General features: G+C 41.5%; 1 protein-coding gene across 2 annotated transcripts; it reads left to right on the top strand.

Moving 5' to 3' along the window:
• The first annotated feature begins 1,171 nt into the window (after nucleotides 1–1,171).
• Nucleotides 1,172–20,464, top strand: LOC113035481 (methylated-DNA--protein-cysteine methyltransferase). 2 transcript variants are annotated; one of them, XM_026191080.1, is made up of 6 exons: nucleotides 1,172–1,266; nucleotides 3,509–3,654; nucleotides 12,435–12,595; nucleotides 17,013–17,152; nucleotides 19,634–19,789; nucleotides 19,892–20,464. In XM_026191080.1, the coding sequence occupies exons 1-5, from the start codon at nucleotides 1,249–1,251 to the stop codon at nucleotides 19,760–19,762; spliced, it is 594 nt and encodes a 197-aa protein (XP_026046865.1). In that variant the 5' UTR covers nucleotides 1,172–1,248; the 3' UTR covers nucleotides 19,763–19,789; nucleotides 19,892–20,464. The 2 variants fall into 2 exon arrangements, with proteins under 2 accessions (XP_026046865.1, XP_026046864.1); XM_026191079.1 differs by having other exon boundaries at nucleotides 3,506–3,654.
• Nucleotides 20,465–20,548: the final 84 nt, after the last annotated feature.

Here is a 20,548-nt window from a genome sequence, read left to right as displayed (position 1 = left end):
CACATCATTTTTGATGAATATTAAGAAAACACTGATTTTCTGATTATCCCTCATCAAGCCTATATCAAACTAGGTTATGTTCATTTTTATTAATCGTGCATGTTGCTCTCTAATTAGCTAATGAGAGACAAAAAGCAGGTTTAGAGCAGAAAATGCAAATGACTCTTAGAAAATAGCACAAAAAAGTAAATGGCAAGGCTGAGAATCATCCTTCATTGAAATGTCAGAGATAAATGGCTCAAATGTCACATCAATTAAAACGGGGGACAGTTAGTAGTTCATTAAAGAGAGAGCCATATTGCACCGTCGGGTACCGTTGCCAACCCTTACTATCTGGGGCAGACTGGCAGCGGGTCCAGATGGCACGGAAATCCTCACAGATTTCAAAATGGTCTCTGCAGGGGTGGCGTTTTCTCCCCGCTCCCACCCTCACCGCTGAGATGGGGTGTGGGCCACAGGCCCATGCCGGCCTACACATTCCAAACGGAGGCATGCAGAGAGCTGAAGGCATCACAGAAACAAAAAAATAAAGCTGCAAAGGACAACAGACAGAAGAAAAGAAAAATGCGTGACTGATGCCACACACTTGGTCATAATGACTGAAATATAAGCTTCCACTTAATCTATGACTGCTCCAGGCAACATAAGGCAACCCCCCTCTCCTTTAAACGGCATAAAAACTCTAATAAAAGGATTGAGTGCTGCCCCATGTGTTGTTCATAATACTGACTTTATTAGTTGGTAATACATAAGGTGTTATTGGTTGCTGCAGTCACATAGGTGTTTTTTTATCCACAAACATTACGCTTGAGACCCTAAAGACCTCACTGAGAAGCTGTCACAGGAGATGCAGAATTGGATAAATGTCTCAGCAATAAGTGGAAAGATAACAGTGTTTGAAATTAATGCTCAAAATATGCATTATCATATTTTTTCCTGCTGTAAAAACATCAAGCAAATCAAATATCTAAATCACTACCATTACTAGTCTTCGGCGTACTGGGGACCCCCTGAAGGACCCCAAATCCCAACTTGAGACCTATTAGAAAAGCCTTCTTCTTAAGTCTGTCCCTGGCAAAGGGGAGGAGCGGAGACTTTCTCTGGACCAATTACAGAGCGAGAGCGGACTTTTGCCTCTCGTGATTGGTCGGCTTGACCACGCTGCCTTGAGAAACAGGAAGAGTTCTGCTTTGACATGTGTTTTGCAGAGGGGGGAAGAGGAGTGGGCATCGCAGAGACACCGTTTGGATGCACACGGTTAAATTTGTAAGCACCGGCGTTAATTTACAGCGTTAAACTTTCTCTAACACAAGCTAACAACATACACAAAGCTGAAAGTACGCGTACGCTTAAGCTAACGAGGGCTAGCGTTTGCTAATACGCCTTTCAGACACGAACTCTCGCTTGTTTATTTCATTATTATGATAGGTATATTTTTACATTAAAACAGATACTCACCCAAGGAGCCGTCATCTGAAACAGCACATTAAGGACACATGTTGCATTTTTACACCTGCGCAGTCACGGGGCGCTTTCTACTCAATTAATCACGCAGGTTTGACCAGGAACTAGTCTAATGAGAAACGAGTCAAATGATTGACGAGCATGAGGATGCCGCCAGTGATTTTTTTTTTCTTTTTAACAACACAATCTGCTTATTGTTTGTTGTTCCTCACCGTGAAGAGCTGGGTAAACACCCAGGCACTCACTTAGACTACTCTACTGCACCGAAAACGGCACAGAACAAACATGATAGCATTATTTTTAATCAGCGCAGACTATTAGCCAAGGCCATTATTGCCAAAGTCCATTATTCTATCTATGAGTCTATTACCATCTTGCTAAATGGCACGGAGTGTGTGCAGCGCTTATCCAAAGTGCACTGTACCATTGTTTGGCTCAGAAAATTTCTCGCCTTTATTGTCAGTTCAGGCAAACCCCTGATGAATACAGTGAGAGCTGCAAGAGTAGAAACAAGAAAGTTGAAGCAGACGCATTTGTGATCACATACCATGACAGATGTGGTGGTGGTGGTGGTGTTGGTAGTATGCGTGTGTGAAGTGCGGATGGGGGGGTGGATACGGGAGTAATCTAAAAATAAAAGATATCCATTCTTAAATTAAAAGTAGAGTGTGCAATGAGCAGTGAAGTGTTTTTGTTTTGCTTTGTTTAAGGGCTACAGCTTGTGATTATTGTTTTATTAAACAGTCTGTAATTTTCTGAAGCTCAAGGTGTCATTTTCTCCACTCCACAGCTCCCCAAAATTCAGTTTACGAGCACTGAAGACAAAGGAAAGAAGAAAGTGCTCTTAATTTGAGAAGCTGGATTGTTGAATACTTTTATTTTTAGTAAAAAAAAAAAAAATCAAATAAAAGGATTAATTATTGAAGTAGTTACCAGTTGTGGTTAATTGTTTCATCTGTAGTTTGTTTTGTTGCTTCCTTAAATAACTAGTGCACAAGATTTCACGTGGTGAGCATTGAAAATTTGATTATGGGACTTAAAAATGTTATAAAAGTCAGTTTAGCAGAGAAAGAGTTTCACATCTGTCAATATGCCAGGCCTGCAAAAATTAAAACAATTAGTTAGTCATTAAAAAAAATTTGTTATTCCTTTTTTAATATCATTCCCTCTTTATAGTCTGTCTTGAAACTTTAATTGTCATGTGTCATTTTTATTTTAATTAAATGCAACAAATAATAATTCATAATGAAAATAAAGTCTAGTCAAAGCAGTGCACAGCTCCCATCAATGTACACACACGTGCGAGTTAACCATTTAAAAACACGTGGTATGTGTAATATTGAAAGCAAAAATGGAGATATTGCATTTGTGCACTTTAAACTTTTCAGATCATCGTTCTGGGAAGGAAAGGTTACTTGTTTGAAACTTACAATCAATGTGACCTTTATTTATTATAACCCCCATCTCTCAAAAACTCACATATAACATAGTCAATCATCTCTCCTTCCCTCAAAGTAAAAATAAAAAAGGAACTGCTGTCTGGTTATTGCCAGTATCCATCTCAGTCGTCAGAAAAGCTGCACGTTTTTGCTGTTGTTAAGGGCTGGAAACCAGAATCCCATCGGAGTTGCACCCTAAGGAACAAATTTAATGCTAGAAAAACATCCCGGCCATCAACCAAAAATGACGGATTGAAAATAATGTCGAGCTATCTTGGGAATCCCCCACCAGACAAGGGAACAGACTGCATTGTTTTTCTCATTTATGTGATATATAGAACAGAAAGAGGGGAAAAAATGGGCGATTTATTGGTTAGATAGGCGTATTCTTTTCCATACACAGAAGAAATATTGGATAGTAATGTGGGGATCAAGTCACATCATGACATTGTTTGGAGGCAAGGTGTTCAAATATGTAAGTCATCTTCCGTTGGTGGCCCGCTAGGTTTTCAATAGATCATTCAATGCAAATATGTGTGGGAAATTGTGAAAGTTGCCACATGAATATGTCAATGAACGTAGTGTAATTTGTACTTCCTCAGCAGGGCAGCAAGATGAAGAAGCAGGGGGAGAGCCAGTGCACTCAGAAGACCATCTCATTGCTGAGCCCCCTGGGGACGATCCAAGTCAGTGGATGTGAGAATGGTGTGCACACCATCCAGATCCTAATGGATGTCGCACCTGCTGAAAGGTACTGTACAACAGCCGGGCTGGTGACGTGATAAACAAAGGTGTGAAATTTACAGGCAGACAGAATCCACTCCTGTGATGGAGTGCCACCATTCCTCATTGGAAGCAGGGCATTTTTGTAGATCCCACAAGAAATATCCTGGAGAAAGTTGGGCAAATATGAGCAGGCACTAGAAATATGAGGGGCACTAGAATACAGTTGGGCTTGAAATTAGATTTCTGATGGCATGTGGTTGTGATTCTTCCTGCAGTATATTTGAAATTTCAGAAAAATAACTTGTTTATTACCCACAAGGGAGTTGATTAGAACTGATGTCTGTAGGGTCAGCAAAGGCCACGGGGAGCATGGACTGTTCTCTCCTGTTTATTTATGTTTCCTTCAAGTTGTATGCAGTAGTTCTGAGTGTCGACTGACACTCAGAAATGTAATATGTGATTGCATTTCTCGGCCTGCCCATCCCTCAAAAGTGTCAGGAACGTTGACAGTCTTACTGAAGCGATTGAAACTGATTAAAGGCAGCATTAATAAGTGCCTCTTCCTTATTTTTACAGGTCCATATCCTACAGCTCAGATTAGTTTTGATTAGATTGAAATTAAATATCCATGTATCGCAGATTCGCATTTGATAAACTTGAATGGTCGGGGAAATTAAACGATTTCCAAATGCACCCGGATAGGAAGTTATCCTTTTGAAAATGTATGTTCAAATTCTAATTTATGGAAACCCATTAATGACCTTGTATATTATACCTCAACATGTGTTTCCTTCTCGACTGTCTGCTATTTCCTAAAATTCATCAAGCAGTAAAAAACATTCCACTTGTTGTTAATGAGTTGAAGTGAGAAAATTAATAATATGGAATTTTGATTATGGAAGATGTCCTGTAACCATGCACAAGCACCTTTCTCCGTCTCCTTGTGAACAGGGTTTAATTTGTGTGTTCAGGTTCAGTAGGAATATGCAAATGAATTTAATGATTCGCATCACTAGATCATTTCTCACTTTAATATCATTTGCTATGTCGGTCATAAGTGAAGCTCTGATCACATCGCTGTATGTTTGCAAAGGTGTGAGCCTCCCACCACCCCCACCCAAGAAAAAATTACTAGTAAAAATGTTTAGATTTTATCTCAACCGGTTGAATATATTGTTATTGTCACAGGACGGGGAAACTAGAGCCACCTTAGATATATGTAGTAACGCAATGTAAACAGGCATTAAGGGAGGCGAGATAAAGTGACAAAATACAGGCTTATCTTTGCAACCGGCTTTACATGTAGATCTCACCAAAGCCCGCCTGTAGCAGTAATAGTTCAGATCAGCCATTTCTATTGATTTATTTATGACATACTAAACAAGGCTCTTTCCAGCTTCGGATGTGTTGTGGTACAGGCTTAGAAAGTCACTGTGATAAATGATCTCTAAGAGCATATTTTAGATATGGGAAATAGATAATGTCCATTCATAGCATAAACTCAGACCTATAGCAGATATTTGCCAACGAGCCAGAGCTTTGAAGGCTTACACGGCCGCGTTTGCCTCCTGCGTTTCTCAGACTTCACTATTGCTTGGCGTTGAACAGCTGGGCCAGCAACAGAAGCATTTGTGGCATTGATAGATAGTTATTGATAAATGCCATTATAGCTACATAAACGCCCTTGAAGTATTGCTTACACACCATGACCGTCAGCTCTTTCTAATAGAAACGTCTCAAGCCCCTTTTGCTTCCTAACTGATCTTAGGAACATTTCCTGAAATCAACCTCCTCTGCCAGTCTAACGACAGCCCTGAAGGCACCATCAGATGAACAAATTCATTACATCTCAACAACCCCTGTTGGGGCCCTACGCACCAGCCTCCCTGTTAACCAGTTTCCCCCCCCTTTAGTTTTTAGCATGGCCTCAGCGTTCACAGAAAAATGATACGCATTTTGTTTACAGGAGATTACTATTATCTGAAATATGATGCTTCTTGCCTCTTTCACACAGAGCACAGACACATAATACAGAGGAAATCATAGAGCACTTTTTTATTAGGGTGAAAAATGAAAAAAAAGGGCTGGACTCCTGCCCCGAGACATTTTGTGAGCATATTATTTTACAATGCTTTGATCAATTTGTCTGTCAAGCTGGCTGAGATGTGGGGGAGCAGGAAAAAAGCAATTTAGCTTGTGAGGTCCTCAATAGAAATGTACTACAGGAGCCTGTGTATGACATGTTGCATTAGAACCTGAGTAGCCTTTATTGCCTGATAATGTTGCAAGGCAATGCTGATATCAATCACCCTTTAACAGCCAGTGTGATGTGTTTTTATGAAAAAAGAAAAAAAAAAACTGAAATAATGCATGAAACATTTTTTGGAAAATAATTGATTTAATTCAGAGCTGAGGGATTTCTACTTTTAACAACAAAAAATATTGTGTTGGTAAAAACATGCACAAAATGTGCTAGGAGCTAAAAATTGTTAGGAACAAGATCTTTTCGCATATGCTCCTATAGAAAATTGTAATTAATTTTACACGGATAAACACTTCTGTCTCATTTGCATATAGATATAAACAATATATTCGTGCGTCTGAATTCCCAGCACACTCGGGTCACGTGATCTGCCTAAAATCCTAAGTGGCTAAAACCAAAAATTATCATTATACTTCCCAGGCCATAAATCCCCCCCCCCTCCCCGTTTTTTTTCTCTGACACAAAGCCTTATAAATCTGTGTCTGATTTTTCACATTGCACATTGTTTTTAGTTAATGATTTTCATCTGTTTGTTGTTGCTGTGATAGCGGGGAAATGTACCATATGCTCCGGCAAAAGACAAATGATTAGCAAATGAAATTCTGGACAGCTGTCTGACTGAAAGCGTTTGGTTGATAGCATTCTGCTACCATAATTAGCTTAAGCTTTGGGTTAATTAACTTTCTACCTGGATATGCATAATAATAGCATTCTGGAGAAAGCCAAGGAGCTTCCAGTATATCAGCAGCAAAGGCTGGCTTTTTATTTTGTATTTCGGCTGCATATTTCAATTTCAAGAGGCGATTTAGCTCGGGAGCATCGTCAAATATTGTAGATTTTACTCCCCAAGCCAGATAATTCTGAAACAATAGGGGTGTATTATGTGGCAGAAATGCCATTTCTGAATGTAATTAAAGCGGATGAAAGCAATCACCGATTTTTAAACGCTTTTGTCTAGCATGAGGCCTACTTGTAAAAAAATACCCATCAAGAGGAGAAAAGAGGCAAGAGAACCCCCAAGTCCTTATATAAGAGGCCTTTGAGACTGAAGTGAAGTACAACAGTAATTAGTCTTTTGTATGAATTTGCTGGCCATGGTCATGATTAGTTAAGCATATGAGAGGACTGCAGGACTGCATTGCTCTTAAGGAGGAGGGTGTTAAAGTCTATTTATCACCAGTTATCCTCACAGCTTTCCATTATCACTGACAACACTGGATGGGGCCTGAGAACAGCCTAATTGTTCTGAGGTGGAGTGTTTTTGTGTCAAATCTGCCACCCCACTCACATTGGCATTCATAAGCATCCAGACATTTTCCATCTATCTATCCCTAATACCCAAGCTGTCACAACAGCTTTTACACACTACCAACGCTAGTGTGAAATATCTGAGGTGATGCATTTATCGTTTTTTGTTTTTTCTTTCTTCGCACACTCATGTAGTGTTGTGAATCAATGTCCTGGTTCACGCTGAATAGCAGTATGGCAAATGTGTTCCTTATTCTGAGGGGCCTGTTTACATGATGTGCTCACACACCGGGAAATATAACAACTCTTTTTATTCCACTGTAATTTTTCTCTCCGCTTCTCCATCTATGGTGTATTTCATCTAACGTAGGATTTTGTTCATTTAAATTATAATTTTGCTTGATATGTAGATATATACATACATACATATATATAGACACTGCTGTGTGCTAAATAAACTGCTTACATTTGTAACTAAAATGCTTTGTCATACAAACCATGAACTGCTGAGATATTGAATGAAATCATCAATAAAGCAAGGAGAGATTTTTTGACGGAGTCCCTTTAGAAACGGTATGAATAATTCATTGTGTAATGATATTCTGATGATTTTTGTTCTATTTTTTGCTGCGGCCTTAGAATATTGTTTTGCATGTTGTGAAGTGTAGTACTCAGCTGCGTATTCATTAAGGTGCTGCTCCCACTGGCCCTTGGACCCATCTGTGCTCTATGTTTATGCCTCCATCTCCCGGGACCGTCCCAATCAGGCTGCATGTGCCATTTCCTGTGTAAACCAACACCTGTGTAACACACTACCTGTAAACCGCCCCACACAGACGAGACACTGACATTCACTCAGATGAAAATCTGCAAATGTTGTGGTTTCTAAAGCGGAGCCTCCAGGGTGAGGTTTTGAGTTGAATGAGAGTTGCTGCTCACTGTGGAGATGCAGCTAAAAGCAGCTCCTGCAGTTTTTTTGTTTCCCTCCCCTTTCCCTGCTGTCGACCGGGAACTTTTTCCAGCATAAGGGTTGCGCTAGTTTGTTTTAGAACTTGATTGGATTCTATATCTGCAACATGCAGAAGTGTACAGTGTGTGACATACTAAGGCAATATGCAGAGAGATGATTCCGCTCTGACATCTTGGAGAGGAGTACGAGTCAATTATGCCCAAGTGTTGTTCTTGCTTATCTTCCTGCGGCACCAAACAAGGATTTAGTCAAGGATTTAGGGGTGAGGGGGCGGTGGTGGGGATCATGGTAAGCGGTTCACAACAAAACACTCAAAACTCTTGGGAGCGGGCACTGATTTAAAAATAAATTACAGAAGACGAAGCGCTAACACTCAAGGGCCCTCAGCAGTGCTGGCGTACACAGGTGAAGATTAGCCTCCTCGCTAATCAGAGGAACAAGGCAGTAATTTGCTCTGAACACAGACAGTAATTAGGACTTGGTGACACTGGATTCCCATAATGCCTTTGTGCTTGACGTGGTCAAATTTTGACAGAGGCTATCCATGCAGGGTCACTGTCCCCCCAGTCTCCCGGCCCTCTTCAGTTGAGGCTCTAAAAGGTCCCTGCAGTTACAGGGGATCCCTAATGTACTTTATGCCTCCCTCACTGGCTCCTTACCATTCGGGTAATTGGAGTCTCTTACTGTGGCACTTGAGAATAGAGGCTAAAAACGCTATTTGAAACTGCTCAGTAGTCTGTTGTAGATAAACATTGCGGCGTCGGGGTGTGGATACACTACATAATGGAGTAAGAGTTAAGGCTCTGGTAATACATGCCTTCACTGACTCCTGTGGCTAGCCAGTTGGGAGAAGACCTAATTGTTGTGTGCTTTGTTGCCTACTCTGCAGTATTTTACCACCACCTTTATGTATTGGATTGAGTGTTGCAGCCTCTTTGGCGGACATTCACTAATAAGAGTTGCGGGATATCTAGAGAGCAGTTTATCCGGCCCAGTTGTTTTTATTTTGAAACAGCGGAGCACAAAACGTGCACCCCAGAACAGAGTAGGAAGCATTCCTAACAGCTTCCCACTTCAAAAGCTCTCGAGTTTAGTGCTGCACTGCCTAGATAGGCATCTGAATGATCTTCCGATGGTTGAACGAGCTGCATTGAGCAAGTGGCTTACAATTGTATCACAGCCTTTGGCTCAGAGACCATCAGGATCTTGACATTCATAGAGACATGCTGTATTTTTTTCCCTTTTTAGACAGTCATTTTAGGCTTTTTTCATGCTCTCTTGAGTCTTTGACGTCTCTGAGTTAAGTATCTGCAGCTATAAGGCTGAGGAAAATATTGGACTGCTCTTGGCCTTTTCTATTTCATCCTCTGACCCGCCATGTTACCCATGATCGGTGAAGGAGAACTCTGGCAGGCTGTGTCAAAAGTGACAGCCGATCGAGTCAGGATGAGCGCCATCACGCTTCACAGGATGGAGGCATGAGTTCTGAGTTTTTCCCCTTTTAGTGCAATATACCATTACACCCTTCGCCAGATTCCTTTCAATTAGATTCTGTGGTTAACCTGTTTCATTCTTACGTCTGCAGCTGATAGAAAAAGTCTTACTGAAGTCTTGTGCAACTAGAGATACAGAAAAAGACTAATTTAATGTCAGCTATTCTTTTCTTTTTTTTTCCCTTTGTCTCCTTTGATTGTTTCTTCCAGGATGAACAAAATAGCCTCCAACATTGTATAAATGCTCAATTCATTCTTTATATTAGAGTTGGAAAATGGGTAGAACTCCAAATGAGTCCCACTTTACGCAACAATGATTTATGGTAATTGGAAATTGATTGTGACAGGAGCACAATATTAGAAAATTTCTCAAATCGCAATCTTCTATCAAGGGAAATATTCTTTTTAGTGCAGCAGATCCTCGGCTAGTTTGGAATTAGTTTCTGATTTCTTTACCTGTGATGAAATAGTAAATGGCTGAAGGACATGGAAAAAAATATGATTTATGTAGTCAAAAGATAATAAAATAACAATTCTTCTTTAACCCAATTTGAATTGTTTGTTCTAACGTCAACACACTCGCTACACACGTTTATTAAAATACTCTTTATAATCACTGCTAATTATAATTCTTGGTTTTCATAGAGCGTTGGCAGTTACTTTAGTACAATATAAAGATTGTTTCCCCTTGGAGAGTTTTGTTGTAATTAGTCCGACATTTATTAGACATCTCTAATCTCTCATTTGAAGGGCACAGCTTCTAATGTGCCAGTCTGGACTCCATAAAGATCACATGATGCTGCCTGATTTCTGATTCACTGAAGCGGCTGGAAATGTTGCAAGCACAAGTGCTACATCTCCACTGCCCACATGCTCTTTTAAAAACAATCCCCCATTGCACCTAGAGGTGACAGACTTCAGCTCAACTGATGTTGTTCCCCCCCTTTTATTTATTTATTTCCTTGTTGTTTGCCAGCCATAACATGTACTGCATTGCATTAACTTTTACTACTGTCAATGTTGTATCAGTCAAACACCTTTTAAAAACGGGCGCATCCGTAAGCTGGGAGGAGAGGAAAATTAGCCACAGTGACAAGTCTGAAGTGTAAGCACAAGGTCAAAGGTGCCAAGCCTTAAGCAAAGGTGCACTAGCCTTTGTCCGGTAGATTGTAAGGGCCTGCGGGTCCAACAGGAACATTTCCACACACAATATCCCCGAGCTGTCAGTGTGCAGCGGCTGGAACATCCTCTCGGAGAGAAAGAGAGGGTGTGGAGGGGCAGAGGAGGTGGTGGTGTGAGGATGCGTGTTGTGGGGGGGTTGAGGGTGTGTAGAGAGGGAACAGTGGCCTGAAGATCCTTGCTGAGAGAAAGAGAAGTTGGGGGATGGTGTGTGTGTGTGTATGTCGGGGTGTAGGTGGTGGGGAGCCAAAAGAGCTGGAGTGGGAGGATAGAGCAATAGAGAGGGGGAAATGAGGAGGGAGAGCTGGGGGAGGGAGGGGAGGGAGGGGATAGAAAGGAGAGACAATGACAAGTAGGGGCTGGCTGGGCACTCACCCATGCCGACAGAGATTGCCATGAGCCATGGCCATTGTTTGAGCGGGTCTCAGCACAGAACCCGCTGGTGGGTTTCCAAGTTTTCACCACTCAACTATAAACTGCTGTGTGGTTTATTTAGAAATGAGAGTATTTACACCTTTTACTGTATTTACACCCACTGTTAAACGGCACCCGGGAGATTTTTATCACACAGCCACAAACTAGCAAGCAGAGTGGTTTCTCTGAAAACTGACCTGCTCAGTCATAACACTCCAGTAAACCTCAGCTTCACGTGTCCAATATAAAACGCAGCTCAAACTGTGACCTGCACAAGTGTAAAAACACTTTAGGGCCGCGCTGTTACGGCGTGCAGGAGAGAGACGGTCTGTGTGTTTAACAAAGTAAATGTCTATTATTAATACCGTACAGGACAAGCCAATTTTGAAAAAAGGGGGCACTTAAATGGTGGTATTATTTATTTATAAGTCCTGTACACCAGTTAATGGAATTGGCGGGCCTGCTTTAGATCCACAACACAGCTTGAGGTCCACTTTGGAGTAATGCACATGCTAAGAGAGGACTTTCCCAGTAGGGTCTTTAAGTGTCAAATATGGGTCAGTCTGCTTGCATTGACCTGGGGGGTGGTCAGCAGCAGAGAGAAATTCAGCTGTTAAGTGATGCCAACTCAACCGTCGGCAAATTCCTCCAAGCATCTACTCAAGCTAAGATGCATGTCCAAGTGCGGTGCTTTTCTGGCCAACATCGCTCTGGCCAAAAAAATCCATTTATTCTTGTCATGAACTATAAACTAGACCCAAGCAGAGTTGAAACTGTTGTTAATGCTGTGCTCTTAACTTTTGTCTGCTACTTTTCTGTTTTAAGAAACCGTTTTTTCTCCCTTAAAGTAGTTTGAAACGAACTGTTAGCGGTTTCTTATGACCTGACGGTTGGGTTTTTTTTTGTCTTTTTTTCCCTTTCGTACTCTATTATATCTACTCTTGAGAAAATTCTGGATTTTGCCTTTTTATCTTCCTGAGGTTTATTCTGTCTTCCAAAGCTCTGGTATCCGTCAAAGCCGAGCGACATGCAAAAATGTACAAGTTCAGATTTTAAACACGTCTTAATTTACAACTTCAGTTCCACTCAGCAAATTATGTCATCTTGCATCTTTGTCACTCGTGGCATGTTATTACACTCTTGTGACATATTTAGCACTGTTCAAGCAAGAATTGGGTATTATGATTGCTCCTCTGATCCCCACCTCACCTCCCCATCCTGCCTTATATCCCTCACAGGAGCAGCGGCGGCCCCCTGAGCTGTGTGGTCAACGATAGCCTGGCAGAAACGAGCCCTGAGTTGCAGCGCTGCGTTGAATGGCTCCAGGCGTACTTCAGTGAGCCGCAGACCACTGGGAGTCTCCCGCTCCCTGGCTTTCACCACCCCGCCCTGCAAGGAGGTCTGTCATGGATAAATATTTGCAGAGCCATGACTGGGATCAGGCTTTCACTCTTAATTGTCAGTTACATCACTTACACTCACTGGCTCAGTGTGTTATAATGAAGTATTTTATGGCTGAGAGAGAGGGCGAGAGCGAGTGTGCGAGGAAGAGAGCGAGAGCAGAGGAAAAGTGAGTGAGTGGGTGAGTGAAAGGAGAGAGAACAGAACACAGAGCTGTAACTTGGTTCAGTAATCTGTGGCAGCTCTTACCACGCGTGTTAGTCTTGGCAAGCTTTTCCATGATTCTTGGCACATTCTTTGAAACTGATCGAATTCCACTCTTGACATTTTCAGACAGGAAGCTTTTTTTTTTTTTTTTTTTTTTTTTTTAATGAGAACATGTGAATGGTGGTAAAGTTTGAATGAGCTTATTGTTGGCTTGATCAGTCACCTACTGTGAGTGAAATGAAAGCACCCCCCCAAAAATGGACAATTAGTGTCCTTTCAACCGGTAGCTTCGGCGAGGCGAACGACTAAAGATGCAGAGGAAAACAAGAAAACAAAAGCAAACAAAATGAATATTTGATTGCCAACCGTGGTTTCGTTTCGAGGAAATAAATAATATCGTAGCCCGACGACTCATTTTTGAGATCGTAAACAGAAATTTGTTTTCAAAACAATTGCGGGCTGCTCCTTTGTCACACTGAGATGCTCATCGCATTTTAACTGAAAGATTTTCAGAAGCTCTCATTTAGACACAGAAGCACACCTACACAGGAAAAAAAATGACTTTAATATATGCATTTAACAATTGTGCCTCTCTTCCCCTGCAATCAGGCCTTAGTTGCTCTCTAATTTCATGCAGATCTGCAGTGCTTGAGTGATGGCATTTTCAATGAGCAGGTACTCCATCGAGACCCTGTATACAGCTATGAGTCCCACGCTCCCGCAAAGGCAATGCAGAAATACATCAGGACCAATTACGATATCAACTTTCAGTGTGATTCCCTTCGCCACCAAGTGCTTGTGTACCAGCCCCAGGCTCTTTCAAATCGCATCTCATCTGAAGTCTTTGGGGTTTTAATTAAATTTCAGGATAGATGGAATTCTTCATTAGTACCTGATCTGAATAGGTGATTGTGCTGTGTTCCACCTCTCTCCCTCGCCTGTTGTTTTGGGGCTCCGTAAATACAGGGTTTAGGCTTGGATTGCTCTCAGTAGTCAGAACCATAGGCCATGCCAGTATAAAAATGTTAAATGTGAGCATCAAGAGTATTTGTCTTTTCAGGGGGGGAAATGGAAGGTTCTTTTTTTCTTGCTTGTTGATTCACAAATATTAAGTATCTTTTCTTTTTGCCTTATTGCTGTAAAAATTCCTCCTCGATCTAGTCGTGCAGCCTCTGCCTGCCTGGGAAAAAAAAAGATACAAGTTTAATCAGGTCATTACAATCTGTGACAACCAACTTTTGTTTGCTCAGTTATCTTGTGGGAGAACCTGAGCGCAACAGCGCTCTCGCAGCACTTGTCATGTAATATTGAGTTGTGACCTTCACTTGAAGTGTTGCCATGTTTATTTACACATTTCTGACAAAACAAGCCACTTTTCATATTAGCTGTCACGATATACCTGAGAAACAGAGGTGACATGAAAGGAGATGCAAGGTGCAGTTTTCTATACCGTCTCGACTGATTGTCATGCACAACATCACACGCAAGTTTGGTCGGCGGGGGTAAGGGAATGGCGAGCGCTCGCGTGCGTTATGCTCAGTTAGCTTGTGTTTGCGCCTGTGTATGTGCGCTGGCTGCCTCAGAAAAACACAGACACCAACGTGGGTTCTTAAAACGATGCATATTCTTATCTCATTAATTATACATCCATATGTAACAGACGAGAGGATCTTAGTCTCGGTAAGCGGCGCGGGGAATGTGCGGGGAGGGGGCCGTGCAAAGGGGGGGAAGGGCGCTCTTCAAAGCCCAAATGACTGTGTTCCTGCAGGAGTCTGAACCTCCCCCTGTGCACAGCGCAGGGCGAGATGAGACACTCACCAGGACTCGCCCCTGTGATGTGGAGAGGAATTAGGGAAATGAACGTTTTCAGAATATCGAATAATCAGAGAATCATCAGCACCCCGTCAGCCTTCAAAAGTATGGATCCCTCAAGACTCAAGAGACACTTTGACTGGGAGTCAAAGTCTTCCCTCCCATTAGACACAAAGGATAATGAGGTAGCTGCATTTCCACTATTGTCTTTTTATTCTCACCACCATGTACGAGGTGACTGTCAGCTGGAAGTCGTCTCTCCAAATCTATCATTAGCAGGGCTGATGGATTTCAGTTTATTGTTTTCCTTTTTTTGGCTTTCAAATTGCTCCCATACACAGAATTATGAGCAAATCAATCATATATGTCAATACCATCATAACTGCCGAACGTGTTCGATTTTACTCCGGGTAAATCCATCGCAGCCGCAGTGGCTCTGTCACCTGGCCTCATGGCAGGTAATGACCTGTGACATAATTATGGGGATGTCTGTAAACATGTAAGTGGTTCCTCTCAACTTTTATTTAAACAATTGACACCAGTGCTCCTCGATCTAAAGAGGGTCCTGACCCCAGACACACCGTATTAGGCTCTTTATGAAGTATGGGGCTAGGGGACTGCTCTCCAAGTCATTGCTGGTCCCCTCGAGTGACCTGCCTGAAGTCTCTGTCACAGCCACTGATGAGGGCAAAGTTCTTTAACCTTTGTGCCCTGCAGATAAAAGTACAGACACTTTTTGTCCAGAACTGTAGGAGATGTGAAAGCTTCCAGGAGAAACAGCTGCTCAGGATTAGTCAAAGGTGTACACAGCGCCATAGCTTGTTGCTCGGTCTGTTTGTAGGCAAAAGTTCCCGTCTGCGTCTGCCGGTGTGACTTTGGTTGTTTGTCAATAACGTTTGCATCACTGTGGATTTGTCGTAGCTGCAGTCTGGGCAAGTTGTCATCTACCCCGCCGGTGACAAAAGCGAAATCCTTATGTATCACACACATCATGTGGCCAAATCCGAGCTTTATGAGGGAGAGTAATGCATGAAAGGAATTTCAGGGGTGTATCTCATCTCCTCATAACATTAAGTCTGTCTGCATAAGAGCCCGTCATCTCGTTGACAGTGTGATTATTACCTGAAAAATTATTAAACAGTACCTACGGGCCTTGTTCAAGACAAAGAACTCACATGGGTGTGCATCAATCAAATGTATCCCCTTTAGGTTTTACACTTATTCCCCCCAGTTTAGGCAAATTGCCTTGTTCGCGTGGCTTTGTGTAGCAGAGAGTGACTATAAGGTAGCGAGGGAGCCTGGGGAGCAAAGGATGTTCACTCTGTAGAAGAGAGACAGGGGTGTGACATGTTTTCACACAATGCCAATTTAGAAGGATTTCACATAGATCACTTGTCATGTGCTCTCTTAGACCATATAAATGAGAGAGAATGGGAGATCACTAATTGAATTTTCATGACTGAGTACATGTATATACTAGAAGAAATTCACCCCCTCTTGATAACGAGACCATTGTTCCTCATCTTGTTCTCAGTGCAGAAAAAGAGTGTTTTGTGCTTTCTGCACAACCTCGGTGCATCGGCGTCTTAAGGTTTTTGAGATGCCTCAAATACTTTTCTTCAGCAATCAGAGCTAGACAAACATGCCTCTCAGTCACCGCCTGGTAATCCAGAAAAAAAAAGAAGAAAAGATAATGCTACTGCTAAAGTGCTAATGAAATCAAAGCCGTTAATGTGGTTGGTTAAGCTGTGGATGATTTGAAGAATTCTGCCATTTAAGTGAAGATGATATAATGAATCTACTCTGAATAGAAAGCAATTAAAAGGACAAATTGGTCTGATTAACCTCAAAGTCATCCCGCTGCCACAAATGGTGTGCAACATTCAAATTATTATTATTAAAAATCTGGAGCAGATTTGCAGTCTTTTTGGCCTCTCTTAATCCTTTTAAATGAAGGAGCGAACTTTTTTAATTTTAGCTGTGACCTTTCAAAGCATAACCTAGATTTTTCTGCCATAGGAATAATTTTCTCACGTCAGCTTCTGTAGCATGTTAATACTAGTTCTAAGGTCAAATTGAGGGACTTCTCTGTGTTTAGGTGCATAATGAGCAGTGTAAAGATGGAAAGAAGAAAAAAAGATGGAATTGTAGGGAGCCAGGATGGACATTATAGTGTTCACCAGTAGGTGAAAATGCATTAATGAGTCAAACGTTGGCTTTTTAATTAAAAACAGCAGAGAGTTTAAAAAAATATAACACATGTTTAAAGTTCCTTCATGTTATCAGCCTCTCGGCTGGCTGTTTGAGTTTGATTGATTAAATGAGGAACTCTCTCTTCCCCCCTTCTCCTTTCCCGTCTTTCTGTCACTCTTCCGTCCTCTTGCTTTCTGGCAAAGATTCATTCACCAGCCGCGTGCTGCAGGTACTTCTGAGAGATGTGACGTTCGGAAAGACGGTTTCATACAAACGCCTCGCCGAGATGGCGGGAAACCCCAGAGCGGTGCGGGCGGTGGGAGGGGCTATGAGGAAGAATCCGGTGAGTATGGTTGACATTGATTGACAGGCTTCTGTCTTGCTTACTTTATTTAGTCAGACAGGTAAAGTAACGGTTTGTATTTTTTTTTTTTAAGTTTATTAGCGACTTCAATATTTAACACATGCAAGATTAATTATGATTAGTTTTTCGGTGAATTTGCCCTTTAACAGAAAAGTAATTTTAAATTATTCTTAGTTTACATGTTGTATTAATACGTGGAAGCAGATTGCTGTGAACTATAATATTTATTGGGTAGTAATTCATTTTGTACAAATGCATGAAAAAATGACAGAATACATAAAATAGGCAAAGATCACATTTGAGGTCATTTCCTGGTGAGGTATTGTCTCTCCTAGTTTCCTAACTCGTGTGCACGACTGAAGTTTTCCAGTAAAATGCATTTTAAAAAGTTTTCCCCGATGCATGATATGTAATCTAAACTGTAGGCGTGTTCGAGTACGTGCGATGGCGAAATAAACACCTCCCTCTGAGCACAGCTGAGGAGGGAAAGTCTACCTACAGCACAATTTTAAGCCCACACCTTTTGTTCCTGTTCTCTCAAGTCTTTACTGTAGATGTTCGCTGCAAATCTCCGCTTCTTGTAAGAAACCTGGCCCGCATCATTTTGCCCATGAATCCACTGTGTACAAAATGGAGGGCTAGAGGGCAAGTGGTGTGTCTTCTTTTGATCAAACCCTTTGATCAAAGCCTGTTTAACTCTGCCCATGTAGTGCTGTGGGCACCACCGGTGTGCTCTGTGAGGCAGAGAGCACTTCTTGTACAGCAGCAGTGCAGCCAGTGAGATGTTCTCCCTCATATGTGCTTGTGTGCATCCTCGTCTTAGTGCTGGGTCTCCCAGCATGTTGTAATTGATGTTGGGTGGGGACAAAAAGTTATTTATAATGAGAGCGCTCAATTTATAACCCAGAATAAAATGTAGATAAACTAATTAATAGTGTCCTCTGGATTCTCTGTGTACTTTATACATTGCATTAGCCAGTGGCATTGCTGCTAGATGGCTGTATAATACCGCTCCGATTTAGCATCAGTATGTTTTACAGACATTTCTTTCCTCTCGTCCAGGAGGCTGGGAGCCTGAGCCATCAGCTCCTGATTCAGATCCAGAGTCAGATTGTCAGTGTCAATTACTTGTCAGTAGCACTGCTCCACTCAGGCTTTAGCTGTGAAAAGCTCAGTGTGCTCAATCGATCCTCCCCTCTCTGTGGCACTTCTTCTTCACCAGGATTTGAGTATTGATAAGCCTGGTGTAGTGCTCTTTTCCCCCCCAAGTGAAGAGGCAGATCCGAAGGCCTTGAGGGTACCCTGCTCTCCCTCCAAACCCGGGGAACAGTATTGATCTGAATACTCGAGCAGTATTTCTCTGTCTGCAAGGTTAATCTGGGGCTCGGAAAGTTTTATTGCTGTTGATATGGGAGTGGGTTTAATGATGGATTGAAGAGAAACACGGTGAATGTTCAGTTTTCATATAAAAGGCTGGAGGTGCAACCGTCACGTCAGCCTAACACAGTTACATTGGAGAAATACAGTCGCAATGCAGCGACGGTTGTGTTGCCTTTCCGGTTAGTATAACAAGAACAAAATGAGGGCAACATTAAGAATATTTTAAAAGAAATAATTGCTGTGATTCATTCCCAACCATTGCCACTCTTCTTGTTCTGAATTCACAATGATCGAAGTGTTTTAGGCTTGCTTGTTTAATCTTTCTCCAGCCATTTAGTTTACAAAGAACTCGGGACCCCCCTGGCAGTCGTCTGCAACAAGAGTAAACGCTCCACCGACTTCCTCTTTTTAATGATCACAGGGTTATCAGATCTTAATGTTGACACCCTCTCGATTGAATATTCATCCTGCTGGTGTTTTTGCCCATTAATTTTTGATTGCTTCTTTGCTTTTCACTATTAAAGAGTAACAAACATTTATACCCAAAGACTGAGCCATCACCCTGAATGTGGATTTGTGCAGGATCAAACCAGACACTTCTGGTGTGGCACTTTGTTTTCATGCAGTGCATGAATATAAAAAGTGCTACAAAAACAAAAGCAGTTCATATTTCCTGCACGTTGGTTACTTTTAAGTCACATCGTTTATGTGCTAAATCAGAGATTCTTTCATACATAATACATATCTACTATCAGCACTTGCAACTATTGTGGTGCTGTGACAATAAATGTCAACCTGAGAATAAGTATTTGATTTTTTTCCAGCGGTCTAATCTGCGTTCCTGTCTTACTCATATATTACTTTTTGTTCCTCCACATCATAGCTTTTAGGTATTTAAATTTCTAAAGTTTAGTGAAAAATGTCCTTTTTCCCCCATAATTCTGACCAAATGTAAAAATGAAGTAGTTACTTTTTATTAAAAAAACACATTTTAAAAGTGGGACTTGGTCCTACAAATTCTAATATTTGTAAAATTGCACATGTTTATTAAATCCCCGTCTCTCTCTCTGTCTGTGCCAGGTTCCTCTCCTCATTCCTTGTCACAGAGTCATTTCTAGCAGTGGACAGAGTGGGCCGTACATGAGCGGCAAGGGCAACCATCTCAAACAATGGCTGCTCACCCATGAGAGGCAGGGAGGGGAAGGCTAAAGCATGACAGAGCCCAACTGTCCTTCAGTCAGTGCACACACGCGCACACACACATATATATATACACACTCACAAGGCCAGGGTTTTTTTTATTATTATTCTTGTCTCTTTTTTTTCTTTTCTTTTCAGAACACAAAACAGGGCCATAAAGTTTTCCTTGCTTGGCACACACCGTGGAACAACTGGAGTAACTTGTAAATATTCAGTTTATAATCCTTTTTTTTTAATCTAAGAATAGAGATGCTGCATAGTTAATGTGATACAGAGTTGTTGCAGAATTAGAATGTACAAAAATAACTTAAACAGAGAACAGTAGGAATTACAAACATATGCTCCCGTGGGTCTCCGTTGCGTTTGCCAGATAGTGCTTGGAATGGTTTTTCTAAAGAATTATTATTCCCTTAAAAATATGTCTCTTGCATTGTTGTTGTTGTTATTTTTTTTCCTAAGCAGAATTAGTCTTTGTACCTCTCGTTGGTTTTTTAATTTCCTGCCAAGTGAATGCTTTGTTCAACATCCAGTGATAAAGGCTCTGAATTTTACGGCTACAAAGCTTTGTAGTGAGGCATTTGTTTTGTCTTCATTTAGATCTCATTGTTTGCTCTCGCCTTATAATCCACCTCGAGTGGAGAGTTGTCCTATGCATTTTATACTGTACTTTTGTTGCGTTAGACATGTTTAAATAAATCTGTCTCAAACTGACAAAATCCCGTCTTTTCATCATTTTAATTGCGTTTAATTTAAAAAGTGATTTCATGTAGCATTCACTCAGTTCAGCTCATGATT

The sequence above is a fragment of the Astatotilapia calliptera genome, chromosome 13 (genome assembly GCF_900246225.1).
Source record: "Astatotilapia calliptera chromosome 13, fAstCal1.2, whole genome shotgun sequence".
In the NCBI taxonomy this organism is placed as follows: domain Eukaryota; kingdom Metazoa; phylum Chordata; class Actinopteri; order Cichliformes; family Cichlidae; genus Astatotilapia; species Astatotilapia calliptera.
Note: the sequence above shows the minus strand (reverse complement) of the source record. Positions and strands in the feature narration are given on the sequence as shown.

What these genes read in the sequence shown, in the direction of transcription:
- LOC113035481 (XM_026191079.1), top strand. An exon ending in CCACCCCGCCCTGCAAGGAG is followed by an intron (nt 12,596 to 17,012) that starts GTCTGTCATGGA and finishes TTTCTGGCAAAG; the next exon opens with ATTCATTCACCAGCCGCGTG. An exon ending in GGGCTATGAGGAAGAATCCG is followed by an intron (nt 17,153 to 19,633) that starts GTGAGTATGGTT and finishes TGTCTGTGCCAG; the next exon opens with GTTCCTCTCCTCATTCCTTG.